Source organism: Tetrao urogallus (assembly GCF_951394365.1).
Source record: "Tetrao urogallus genome assembly, chromosome: 7".
Taxonomy (NCBI): domain Eukaryota; kingdom Metazoa; phylum Chordata; class Aves; order Galliformes; family Phasianidae; genus Tetrao; species Tetrao urogallus.
The window spans coordinates 6179203-6192612 of NC_136820.1; the positions used below are offsets into that span (position 1 = coordinate 6179203).

At 41.7% G+C, this 13410-nt stretch overlaps 1 protein-coding gene across 1 annotated transcript in view; it reads right to left on the reverse strand.

Moving 5' to 3' along the window:
- ELMO1 (engulfment and cell motility 1) overlaps window positions 1-13410 on the reverse strand; it is a gene marked incomplete at both ends in the record, with an annotated part of 245247 nt that overhangs the window by 217586 nt on the left and 14251 nt on the right. The window contains one exon of the mRNA XM_079538185.1: window positions 3486-3536. Within this exon, the coding sequence (XP_079394311.1) occupies window positions 3486-3536 (51 nt within the window). The remainder of the gene's footprint in view (window positions 1-3485; window positions 3537-13410) is intronic.

The following is a 13410-nucleotide window of genomic DNA, read 5'->3' on the forward strand; positions in this document are numbered from 1 at the left end:
AAAATGAATAAGACAGATGATATTGGAAGAAAGATAATATGAGAGAAATTCAATCTGTACTCAAGTTACCTAGGAAACAGAGTGTCTGTGTGTTGAGTGGTTTATAGAGGAAAAAATAGCATTGTTTAGAAAAAACAGCCTTTCAGAGAATCACACAAACTTAGCAAACAGAGCTGCAGAAACAAAGAGGCAGTTCAAATTCCCACCAGGACTGACGACTGATGCTCACAAAGTTCTAGCTCACAGAAGTTTAAAATAGACGCATTCTAAATCTCTGAAGGCAAACATTTAGGATGGATTTAGCAGCACACCAGAATGGTGGTTCTGCTCTTGCAATATGAACTGTAATTTTCAGGAAAAAAAAAGGCTCTGATACATGCACCCAAAATTATCCAAATTTCAGATTAGAAAACACTATCTAACTTCAGATTTGGGGAGCTGGATTTCTAACCCTAACGTTAAGGAAACCAATCCAAAAATGCTACTGCATCTCTCCTAGATGAAACTGCCTTTTTCCTTGCTTTCTCCTTTTAATCTTCAACAGTACCTGCTCTGGATAGATGAGCAACTCACAACTTGAGACTAATGGCAGCAGAACTCAGAAGATCACATCTCAGCTTTATTGCTCAATTCTCAGTGACTCATGGTAGGTAACTGTGAATGGGTATATTCGGACTGTTGGTTCTAATGGTAAAAGGCTGCACGAAAATTAAGAACTAGAAAAGCATTTTAACTTCCTGCAGCCTTCAGAACTGGCTGCAACCATTCCTCTCAACTCTCCGAGGAAAAAAATGTCTCAAAAGGTTTGTGAAGTTCAGGACAGACATTTTTGACCACAATAGCCAGGAAGTAGGCAGCTCAGACCTCTCTGAAATTACATGGGCACATCCCAGGCACTGGATCATCTGCAACGTGGCTCCTCTTCATTTGTTTCAATCTTTCTTTCCCTCCTTTCTAATTCCCACACCTCCGTGACAAGTGCTTTCACTACGATTTTCTTACAGCAGGGGAGGAGGAGGAGGCAGTTTCAGCTTTATACTGATGCAGTACCTTAGTATTATCACACGATGAGAAAAATGTTTTTCACTCAGTTCTAGCAGCTAGGAAAACATCCTTCCTGCACTGCAGAAGTATACCTTGCAGGCTGCTCATCACATTATCTCCTCCCACTACTGCTGTTTTCACATAGAATTTCAGAGGAAAAATGGAAACAGATGGCCTGTTAGCATCTCAGGGTAAAACACAAGCATTGTGTGGGTCAGCGGTCTAAAAACCACAGCTCAGAAGTCTTCAATCTATCTATTTTAGGTACCTCTATGATGACCACTTCAGCACTACCTTAAAAGCCCTATTCCAGGGCAAGAATACGCAGCACTTTCTCTCTATTTAAAGAATGGAAATGCTCTTTAATCAGTCAAACATAATCCAGTCCTTCAAAACCTCCATCCAAGTTACTGCCGTGATTATGAGAAAAAGTTAAGAAAAACTTATACAAAACAGAACAGGTTTGAGTATCCAGTTCAGGGTTAAAGGTCAGTGCTCACAACTATAAAGTAGACAGGCCTTCTAGAAACACGTAACAGGATGATTAGGATCTCTTTGTCACTCACAACTGCAGGCCTGTGCCAGCATAGTCCATAACTTGGCAGAAAACAGGCAAAAGCCCAATATCCTAAGGAGCCCTTCTTGGCTGAACGAACCTAAGGCAGATTACCAAAGAAACAGAGTCTTATATGCAAGGCCCAACCCTTCTGCCCACAGCTATTAGTAGAAAGTGCTATAAGTCCCAAATTTGCCTTCTCTTTGAAGGTCATATTTTCAATTTCACAAGCGACCATGAAGACAGACAGCCATGGGCACAGATGAGTCATAGCACAGCCTCTTTTCAGTTTTGCATGGTGCAACTTGCTGTGGATTTTGAGACAGGGAAGGATTCCATGAGTCATCTCATGCTGTCACTCGATGGAGAAGAATGATGCAATACATCTGGACCACTTTGACTCCCCATCAACCACAGCTGTTTTAATTTCTCAGGATGGACAACAGACCGCTCTTTTTCAGCGGAGTGGATATTTGTTCTCACAAGTCCAGAAGTTGGGAACTGGTGCTGGGGCTTTTATTATTGAGGAACTTCCACCAGAAGGGGCTTACTCTACAAGTAAGAGGCTTCTCATGTATGAAGTACTGTGGTGACATTAAGAGCAAGAGGCTTTTGAGTCACACACACTCTGACAGAGACACGATCTTAAGCTCCTGCTTGCTCCTGCAGCTATAAAGGCCTGTACTTGACCCTTAAAAGGATAATACAGATCTCTTGGTTTCTATTACAAAGCCACACTTTTGTTGGTTGATACTGCACACTTTTAACTAAAAACTTCAGCAGTATGCATCTATTTTCATATTAGCTTATTTACTTTCCATTTACACACAAACCTGAGTTACAAATTTAATCACCTAAGTCTGAAATAAATTACCAACAAATTAAGCTGCCTGGGGAAGAGTTGAAATCTGGTGAAATGTGGTATCTGGAAGACCTGAGAAGTTTGTAGCAATACGTTTCTCTGTTTCTTTACTTGGCTAGGCCCTACTGGCTGGAAAGTGTCTATTATCTCTCTGTGTCTTCTAGATAGACATGATTTCACATCTGATGGCAGTAACTGACCACAGTCTTAACAGATTCAACAGAAGCCAAAGGTTAAACCAACACAGCTCCATCCTTCATGCGTAAATGAGCTGCAGTGCATGGGCACAGACTTTGGCCAAAAGACTGCTTTGAATCTGGAGAAACTACAGTACCACCACAAAGAGGTAAACCATTTTAATGGCACACTGTACTTGTCAGTAAGGAAATGTGACTGCTGCTGCCAGAGAAATACATCTTCTGGAACTAAAAGATGCTTTCAGCATGTGGCAACAGTATTGCTCAACACAGCATGAAAACAGGCCACTACAGGGCAACCAGTAACTCTGCTATGATTTTTGAGGAGCTGTATAGGAGGTGGCATTGAAAAAAAATAAAGCAAAACCAGTAATATCTCAACATTACAGTTGCTGATCACTCAATAAAAACCCAGACAGCAGGAAAGCTCTGACCTGTGCTGCCAAAAGAGCTCTCTAGATTCAATCCATAAGCCTTTCTCTTGGCTCTGAGCTCTTAGGCAGGACAAGACAACTTGAGTAAGGCTGCAGTACCAGCAGGGAAGCAGACATGAAAGCTGTTCTCAATGGGAGAGAAGTGAGAGACAAAAAAAAAAAAAAAAACATTCAATTGTGTCAACCCTATCATAAAATTTCACTTACAAACACTGCCCCTGCCCCCTCAATTAAAAAAAGATCAACACGAGTCATGTAGCGACCACACAATCACCATTCTATGCAGGGGGATATAGTGTGCCTAAAGCTTGAAAATACACAAGGTAGTTCACAGTGATTGTACTAATCAAATCTTTACTTCGAGGGGAGAGAGGAACAGAATGATAACTCACTGGAGATGTTGTTAATCGAAGGATTGCTCCGTTTTTTATCTCATTGCGATTCTGAAAGAGAAAGAAAAGAGTTCCCTTTAAGACATATAAAAAGATTAAATGCTCATTGAACAAAACGTCTTACTAAAACAGCAACAGTATTTTCCCTTGTTTGCATGCAATAGCTTTCCTCTTTGATACGTGAGCTAACGTGTATGCAGTACTTTCCCTATTATAGCTTCAAGAAATTGGTAGCTTTAACAAATCTGAACTCTTTTGAGAATTATTTCATATTTTTCGAAGTTTAGCATCCACTGGCAACTCCTAAATATTTATTTGAAGTATACTGTGCACAGTGCCTGGCTCTGATATCGTCCTACATAGCTGAAGAGTTCGTAAGTTTGCTGAAACCTGTCATTAAACATCTGCAGGACGTAAGTTTTATCCCACTGGCTCTCTATTTTCTATAACAAGAACATGCTGACCTAAACCACTGGAATCAACCGCTGAGCTCTGCCACCACGACTTTGCATTCTCTCTCCAAGCAAAAAAAGCCCTGCTGTTAGCAGTAACTAAAGTTCAACCGTGCTGTAAGTCATTCTCCTAACCCTGCTGGCAGAAAGAAGGGGTATTACACATTTTATTTTGGTTAAGCTCATATGAGATGTCCAATTAAACTAAAGCTGAGGGTAGATCAAAAAGTTACCATGGCATAAGCTACAGGATACACTTACAGTGTCCTCACAGCTTTGTGGGCAATGCTCGTGTGCATGGTGTGGTTAGCACAGGGGAGCCTGCTCCTCTTGCAGCAAGCTGCCTCTTGTACGCACAAGACACCAGTGCACAGTACTGAGAGCTGCGAGTGCTCTAGCAGGCACTGACCACATCTGCAAGAGCAGTGCATACTCACGGCTGCATTTATGGTTCCTCTGATACCCTGAGTCGTCAAAGGAATCTGAGGAATCCCTTATAGATTAAGAGAGAAAGGCTAATTTTGCTCTAGACACTCTGTTGCAGGTTTTCTGCAGTCTGATGTTTAGCCAAACAAATTAAGACGTATTTCTTCTCAGGCAGTTTCCCCCAGTTTCATTTCATTCTCTCAACTCTCAGTCAGATGCATTTCAAATCCAAAAAGCTAAAAACAGGACAAATCTTGCTTGAAACCAGGACAAGTAGTCCCAAAATAAAACTCCAGCACATTGTCTCTTTCTTGGAATGTAAGTCCTCTGTGGGATTGGTTCTAGTTACCCGCAGGATCACCGTCCACCCACACCACTTCTTCACTCTAAATGAAGTGCTTAAAGTGTCAGACAACACAGCGGGTACAAGGGAGACGTTTTTTATGGCATCTTTGCTTACATATGCAGCTAACTCATCTCAGCAGTCTCCTCCTGATAGTGTCATCGCCTTCCTGCCAGAGCAGCCCCAGGGATGCCAGCCAGACTCTACTCCTCAGAGAGTTAAAAAAGGCTAAATACACAACAGAGATAACACTAACAAAGTGCCAAATTTGCTCCTCCGGTAGTAAAAACAGTATCAGATCCAGCTATACTTCTCCTCACACCTAAGGAATCTCTGTGAAGTGGCAAGGCTGCATTTGTGTGGCTGAATCTCAATGAGTGCTGAAACAAGCTCACTTTTCAAACACTTGCGGCAGCTTGAAGAGTTACCACTTCCTGATCTGTGCAACTGAATAAAAATAGTCGCTTCAGGACTGACAGCCAGTGTCAACTACCTCTGCCTCCATCAGCAGCTTAGGCTAAACCTCCAGAGCTCAGCTGGGCTGGATCATGTGCATATGCATGTATGGAGTCACATCAGTTTCACTTGGATGAAGGCAAGCTTAGTGGACAAGGAAAAGGCTGTGGACTTCAGCAAGGCATTTGATACTGTTTTCCAAAGCATTCTCCTGGAGACACTGTTCATGGCTTGGGTAGATGGACTGTAAAAAACCAGCTGGATGGCCGAGCTGAAAAAGGTTGCTATCAATGGAGGTTAATCCAGTTGGCAGATCAGCACTGGTGGTGTTCTCCAAGGCTCCGAACTGGAATCAGATCTATGAGGAGCAGCTGAGGCAATCTGGAAAAGAGTCTCAGGGGAGGCCTCATCACTCTCCACAGGTACCTGACAAGAGGCTGCAGTGAAGACGTGTCCATCTCTTTTCCCACGTGACAAGTGATAGGACACCAGGCAGTGACATCTAATTGCAGCATTGGAGGTTTAGATCGGATGTCAGGAAGAAATTTTTCTTCACGGAAAGGGTGAGCAGGCATTTGAACAGGCTGCCCAGGGAGGCGGTGAGTCCCCTGGAGATGTTTAAGAGATGTGTGGACATTGCACTTTGGGACATGGTTCAGTGGTGAATTGATAAGATTTCATAGTGTTGATAGTAGGACTTGATGACCTTGATTCTATTAGTCCACTAATACTATTTTGACAGCATTGAAGCTAAGTAACTAGACCGTTCTTAAATATAAATAAAGAGCACTGACACAAACTTTTTTTTTCAGCAGCAGAATTTTAAGCACAGTTTCTCCTGTTTCCTGCTCTAATTAACATGAACTATCAAATGAGCTACGCCAACGAGCTTGTGGTGTAACAAATTAAGCCACTTTGCCTGAGCCACAACAATTATCTGTGCAAACACTCTTAGCCCTTTGCAAACACAAGATGCTGTGTGAGGAGGCAATCGCTGTGATATCAGGAGACCTGAGGACCTCACTGAGTGGTTTACCATCATAAAATGGAGTGAGGGAGTTCCCCCACAACTCTCCCTTGGCTACCTCACACCAGCTCTGGTGCTGGGCAGGTCTGCTCACAGGTCAGTCTCATCACCTCATTAAGAGGCAGAGAACAGTCTTGGAAAGAAAGAATGGGTAATAAACAGAAATAAGCTCTGCAAGGGCTCAGCACCAGCACTAACACAAGAAAGTTGCTGAAAGCACATATTTGGGAGAAATGAAAGAGTTGTGGGGGGAAAGAGGGGAAAGAACAAGGGAAACATGGGGAAGAAATTACACCTTCCCTTTCAGGTAGAAGCAAGCTGTCAACCACAACCTGAATTACACTGTTTTACCATCACTTCAGTCTGAAAGCATGCTTGACACTTTGTTCACCTACAGTTTTGTCACAAGCTGAAAGCCTAACCCATAAAAAGTTGTGCTCAACCTAAAACACTCTGTCCAGTCAAGCACACAGGTTAAAAAACAAACCTCTAATTCCATCAGAGCACTTCTTTTGGATAGACTGATTCTGCAACTAGCCTAGCAAGTGAAAAGGTTCCTGTTAAAAATATCCTCTCTCTCTGCAGTCAGAAGAATTTTAAAACAAGAGTAAAAAGGGAAACTGATATCCTGGCTGAAGTTCAGATACCACATACAGACAAACAAGAGAAAACTATCCTCTAGTGACTGGACGTCAGCAGGTTCTATATAAAATAGCAAAGGAATAATAGCACACGCAGTATTTAAAGGCATCCCTGAACATTTTATTTGGGGCCTGTTTATTTACCAAGCTAAATCTGAGACACCAAAGGTTTCAGACTCAAAACTGCAGGTCAGAGGCAACAGCCCACAAAGAGCAAAGACATTTCTCAAATCATGTCTCGCTCACAGCAAAGTATTGATGAGTCTTTCCTGTCCTACACTGTAAACTCAGTCACTGTTGCCACAAGAGATAGCCAGCTTTTCTGCAATTCCTCATTTAGACAAAGGCTTAAGGAATACTGCTCAAGTTTTTTTTTTTTACCAGAAAGTTTCCAAAGCATCAAGTTCCTAAAGCAGCCAGCTAGCCAAAACATGCAAAGGGTTTGTTGTTCCCCAATCGAAAATCCAATTTTGTTTATCCATACTAACTAATGACTTAAGCATCTACCAGGAAACAGCCTTTAAGTGTACAATTAAGCCAAGAGGATTTCCTACATGAACTGTGTGATGCAGTATTCAGCGTGCCAGCTAATTTCAATCGCAACATTTATACACGGTTAATCTGCTTAGCATTAGGGACAGCATCCTGCAGATTGCCTTTCTGCAATAACAGCACGTCATTCCAGCTCAGCAGCCCAGCTTTGGCAATTGCACTCATATGCACTGCAGCTATTCAGGACAGGGTGCACCACCACCTGCAGGGTTCGGGGGCAGCTCTTCCAAGGTACTTCTGATCTCTCTGCTTCCCACTTGTACATAAAGTTTGCAGACATGGTTCATGCTGTTTATATGTACTTAGAAAGCTTATTCCTGTTATTTATTCCTGCCCTTGAGGAAACTGTGACAAGAAAACACATTTCTTATAAACATTGCCTAGGACTAAGACAACAGTCATACTGTGGATACAAATGAGCCCCACCTGCAATAATACACCTAGCAAAAGTCTACACTCATAAGAATGTAACTGAATACTTGGCATTTCCAAGCACCATAGCCCTACACAATGCTTTCCAAGCTGAGTTTTCAACACCCAAATAAACAACATGAACTACAAAACTACAAGAGTAGAGGATACCCGGACTTTTAGCTTTGTATTCTCTTCTTAAGAATTTCTAACTTTCAAGTCCACCAGCTGAAGCAACACAAATCTAAATCATCTTCCACCAGATTCTGTCGCTTCTCAGAATGTCGCCTTTATTGTGCCACGGTCAGAGTTTGCTCAAAACTTACACAAGAGGCTTGCATGTAAACAGTAGGGTTAACAGAGCATTAGGAGTCCCCCAAGCCCCGGGGAGAGATGAAGGTATGTATGTTTGTTTTCAAAAAATGCTACCAAAACAATTATGCCATTTCTGGAGGCATACTTCAGAAAAAAGTATCATTCAATACTGAAGTTTATTTTGCCATGTATTCGTCTCATAATAACCTGCTATAGCCAGCAAAATATCTCATAATTCAACTCACTACAGTTGGTTGGAGTTGTATGTTTTCTTAACATATTTGAGGAAAACCTACAAGCATTGGTTCCTGTGCTTATAGCTTGCTCAGCACTTTTTACGCTTGACCAGTCTTATTTGCAGGCATCTCTAACCAGGCTAATGAATAACTGCCAAGAAATACAAAATTCTTTACTTAGTTACATCACTATGAAGTTGATTCTTCCCTGTTTTCACACTGCTATTATTTTACTATACCTTCCTCCAAATTGACACAAAAAATTAGAGCTATGAAATACACTTGGTGCTAGAGTTAGCAACTCCGTAACATCGTCATCAAGATGAGTATGGCCAAGTAGTAAGGATGGACAAAATGATAACTAACTGCCATTTTTGATCGTCTATAATGACTACCATTAAGTTACAACTCAGGACAAGACAGGTCTCACTTAAAGGACTGACTCAGCATGCTGCAGCAGCCAGTTAATGCCAGACACCATCAGCAGTGCTGTTTTAAACTAAACAGAGAGCATCAGTTCAACATAAGAACTTACAGTTGTAAGCGTGGTCTCTGCTTAATCTGCTTAATCAACTCTGCTTAATCTTGGTCCTGAAGCACAGCCTGCCTCTAGATTTGTTTGTGTGTCTGCACTGCCCACCACGTGCTCTGTGTCTGAGAGGGACCCTTTTTAGCTCAAACTTGGTCTCTAAGAATAAAAGGACGGCAAAGGAGCTGGATCACTGCAGCTGTTCAGCTTACAGCACAGGCTCAGAAACGGTTATTTTGTCAGATCTGAAGGTGTGATAAACAGCAGCACAGGGGACTGGAAGAGTGTGGAGCTGGGGAAGAATGCTGTGAGTGCTGACTTTGCTGCTAAGGTAAGGATATGGTAAAACTGCATCAGAGCAACTACTAGGAATAAAATACTAACTTGCTGCCAGCTTTGTGACAAGCATCAGGATATGCTCAGCATAAGACACTGGTATCATAGTTTCAAATTAAATTAAAATATTCTTAAAATACTGAATTAAATTTTACTCGTTGACTGCTTATTGACTGTAAACCATTTTTATTCAGTTGTTATTTAAGTTGGATTTTTTTGTTGGTTATAAAAATGCCTTCTGATACCTTTCAAGATTCCCTGCAGTTTTAATCTTCTTTCCTGCCACCTCTGTCTCCTTATATGCTCAGTGCATGAAACGGAGGAGAGCAGACACTAAGACACCTCCAATTATTTTGAGAGACTTCTGTGCTGTTCTGCAAAGGGACCTGCCTCCACCTTGCTCTCGCTGTCATCGTTCAGCTCCTTGCTCCACTTACACACGGAACATCCTTCTAACCCTCATCTTCCCCAAGCTGAGAAGCAGCCTGGAGCCACGGGTGCTTGTCCTTTCTCAAAGGTGGTTTTCCTCGTGACTGAATTTTTGCTGACTACAACTTGTAGTTGTATATTCATGTGAAATTCCATCATGCCACTAAAGGCTCCTTGTGTGGGAGTATATGCAAATAGCAGGACAAGAAGTGAATCATTTGTAGAGTTGAGTGCTTTTGAAGGCTTTTTCATTCACATTTTCAGCATTTTAACTTGTTTTCATTGGTCAACTGAATTTCAGCGAGTTGGAAGACTGAATAATGAAGGTATCTGATGCACTGATAAGAATGGAAAGTAGCACAAAAGCAGGGAATTAGAGAAATGTATTCAGTGGCCTGCTCCTTTTATCCACCCTTCTGCATTACTCATGAAAATATACTCATTAGTAATGATACATAAATGGCAGATTTCAGTCCGGATTTGAACTGTATCAACGTCCAGCATTTGCTTTTCTCTACCATCAGTATTCCCCTCACATTCCTACATACTTACTATTTTGTGGCACCTGCACAGCCTTGCAAAATCTGCTAACACTATGCCATTTCGATTCATTTCATTCACTTAACAAAGAGTCTGCCCGATCTAAGGTGTGGGGCAGGATTCTGGAATCCTGTCACAGAATTCACTGAGGAGGAGAAGTTAAAGGAAGCATGGAAAGAGAGATGAAATTTGGCTTTTTTTTAAAAACAAAACAAAACAGAACAGCTAGGACCTCTTATGTCCATCAGTTGGACATTGCACTGTCTTAGGCTGATATGGAATGAACCTGTGGCAAAATCTGACTGTAATCACAGATGGAGAAGGGATGCTTCACTTACAGACTGTGTCTGATAAGAAGGGCACATGCAAGGCAGGAGCAGAACAACGCCCACATTACAGGAATACAAGCACCGGCAGGCTTCCCCTTAAACAAATCTCAGAGCAATTTTACATGTATTGCTTGCAAAATGAGCTGCTTCTCTTTCCTGTTTACACTGCAATACTAATTTCTGTCTTTTCCCTCACAAATTCATCAAAACCTCAAGATGGTAAATTTTCTGCTGGGTTAGCTCCCTTACTGACTCATTCAGTAGTTCTACAACTGTTTATGCCATACAGAAATGGTGGTAGGAACGAAGAAGAGACTGAAAAGCAAGACTTCACCTTATCGTAACAAGCTATGATTCCAATTGTCAAAAGTGACTGCAAACCACCATCCTCGCTTGGATCTTTATCAATTTCTCTTAACAACAGCATCTGATAAGGAGCCACTGCTCCTGCCCTGGCCCTCAGGGGTGCTGTGCATGAATGCACTGGGTGAACTGCATCAGAAAACTAATTTCAACACAACAAGGCCTTTTTTTTTTTTATTGCCCATTTCACTTCCCTGTTGATTTCTGCACACGATCTCACCAAGGACAGGACGTGCCCAGCTAAGTCTATCTTTCCTGATGTCTAGTTTGCAGGATGCTGCTCTCATGCTCTTTTCAGAGGACGACGGTGCTGCTTGTTATCTGCCTCCCACTTCCGTGTTATGGGTACAACTGTCTGTGGTTACTTGATTTGGGGAACTGACACAGGTTAAAAATAAATGTTGCCTTTTCTTTTTTAATCCATCAGAAGGATGTCTGCTCATAGCATAACAGCACTGTCGATTTACGCAGCAAGCGATATTTAATGATGGTGGTTTTGCAGGTGACTCCACCTGAAAATGAGTAAATCATGCAAAGTATGGACTTTTTTTAGGATGTGGTTTCTGGTTTCACCAGCATTCAGTGATGTCAGTGCTCTCCCCCCCCCCCAAGGAAAATGCTATCCTTAAATTCTGAAGTGAAAATCCATAAGATAGTCTCCCTGTTGCCAGCAACCTGCTTGAAAATAAACATTACTACAGATTAACTACCTCAGTATTTCTTCTAAAACAGTACAGTCCTGTCATGCCAAGAAGCACGATGTTGATGATTACCTCTATCTCTCAACTCTCACCTTACTAAAACTTTCAGTGACTAAAAATGAACTTAAGTCATTTGCCACTGAGTCAGCCCATTGTCACATCTAATCTCATATTCTTTCTCCAGCTGTAAAAGTAGCAGATGCTGTTCAGGGTCATGATCTGGCTGCCTTCGTTTCCCTCATGTTTCCTCAGCATTCGTTTTTTCTGTACGGCAGATGTTAAAGGAAGCCCTGCATTGTGAGGCAGCTGCTCAAATCCCTAGATCATTTCACTAGCCTTTCTCTGCATTCTCTCTGACATTACTATGTCCATATCTTAAGATGTGAAGACCAGGTTCACCCTAAAATGCACTGCATGGAATCACTTGGCTGTCTGCTTCTGGATTCCCAGTTCTGCCAGCAAAGGAGTACAGTGGGTAGAAATCCTAGTTAGGGTTTTCAGCCCAGAAAACCACACAGCACAATCATACAGTCATTTTCTGCTCTTCGTATAGCATTTTCTGTTCTAAAACTGAGCTTGCCAAGGCTGTAAGTGTTCCTGAGTTATTCCACCTGATGCATACAAACATCTGCTCAACTACAACCTGGACAGAACGAAGCAGAGGTGACTTGTATTCTCTGTCATGTAGCACCTAGCACAATGAGATCCTGGTTCAGGAGTCAGGCTTTTATATGTCTGACCTGTCTCAGAGAGGCATTTCCTGACAACAAGGGCATTTTATAAAGAGATGCACACCACAATACAATAACAGTCAAACACATTGTGATTAAAACACCAGCTAGGCTCAAGCTTAGGAGCTGTGCCTACCTTGCTTTTCTTGCTTTTTACTTCTAATTTTAAAAAAATTGCCAAAAATACATGATTAACACTTTCCACTGCCTTTTCACAGATTTAGCCAAAGCAGAACCCTGGAGAAGCTGTCCAGACTGCAGCTCCTGAGATAAGACCCACCTCCAGGAGAAACACAGCCTGACTCAAGATTTGCTAGAAGATTGCCCTTATGCAGTCTGAAGGAGTTATTGCTACTCCTGTAGAGGCATTTTTCCAAGTACAGCCATAAATAAAAAGTAAGAGACAGAACTGTTTGGGTGTTATTTTCATTTATGTACAGTATAATCAAGAAATATAGGTCAGCTACAAAAGATAAAGAGTTCTGCATATGACAACCAAAACACAGATGCGCTGTTTGCCACCCAAAAACATAAGCAATTGTGAGCCATGTGCTGACAGTCTTACACTGTATAGCATTTGCACTACAAGTTTCTAGCTACCTTGTACAACATTTCACTACATTGCTTTTCTTTCTGGTATTTTTAAACATGATGGCATTTTTTAAAAATCATCTCTAACTGGAAGGTCTCAAATCAGGAATCACCCAGGCTCTGCAGTAACATGGCTTATACATAGTGCCACTATGTTAGTCTCTGAGAGCCTTAAAAACATTTGCTTAGCAGAAGCTGTAGCAAAAGAGCTGCTGGTCTTTTAGTAAGAGATAAATTAAAGCAACATTTCTTTTATGGCTTCATCATTAGTGCTGCAGCTTCACTGAAGCACACGCGTTTGTCCTCATACCTAGCATTCTCCACGTTTTAATTCAGAAAGCAACAATATCTCACAATACACAAACGAAGGAAAGTCTGCAGAAGGGGTGACAGCCTATATAAGCCTCTCTTTACAGCCTCACTCCAACAAACAGTGATAAACATTGAGCAATATCTCATAAAAGTCACAGACATCTGAGTAATACTGGTGGCATTTAGAGCTCTTCTCTCTTATTTA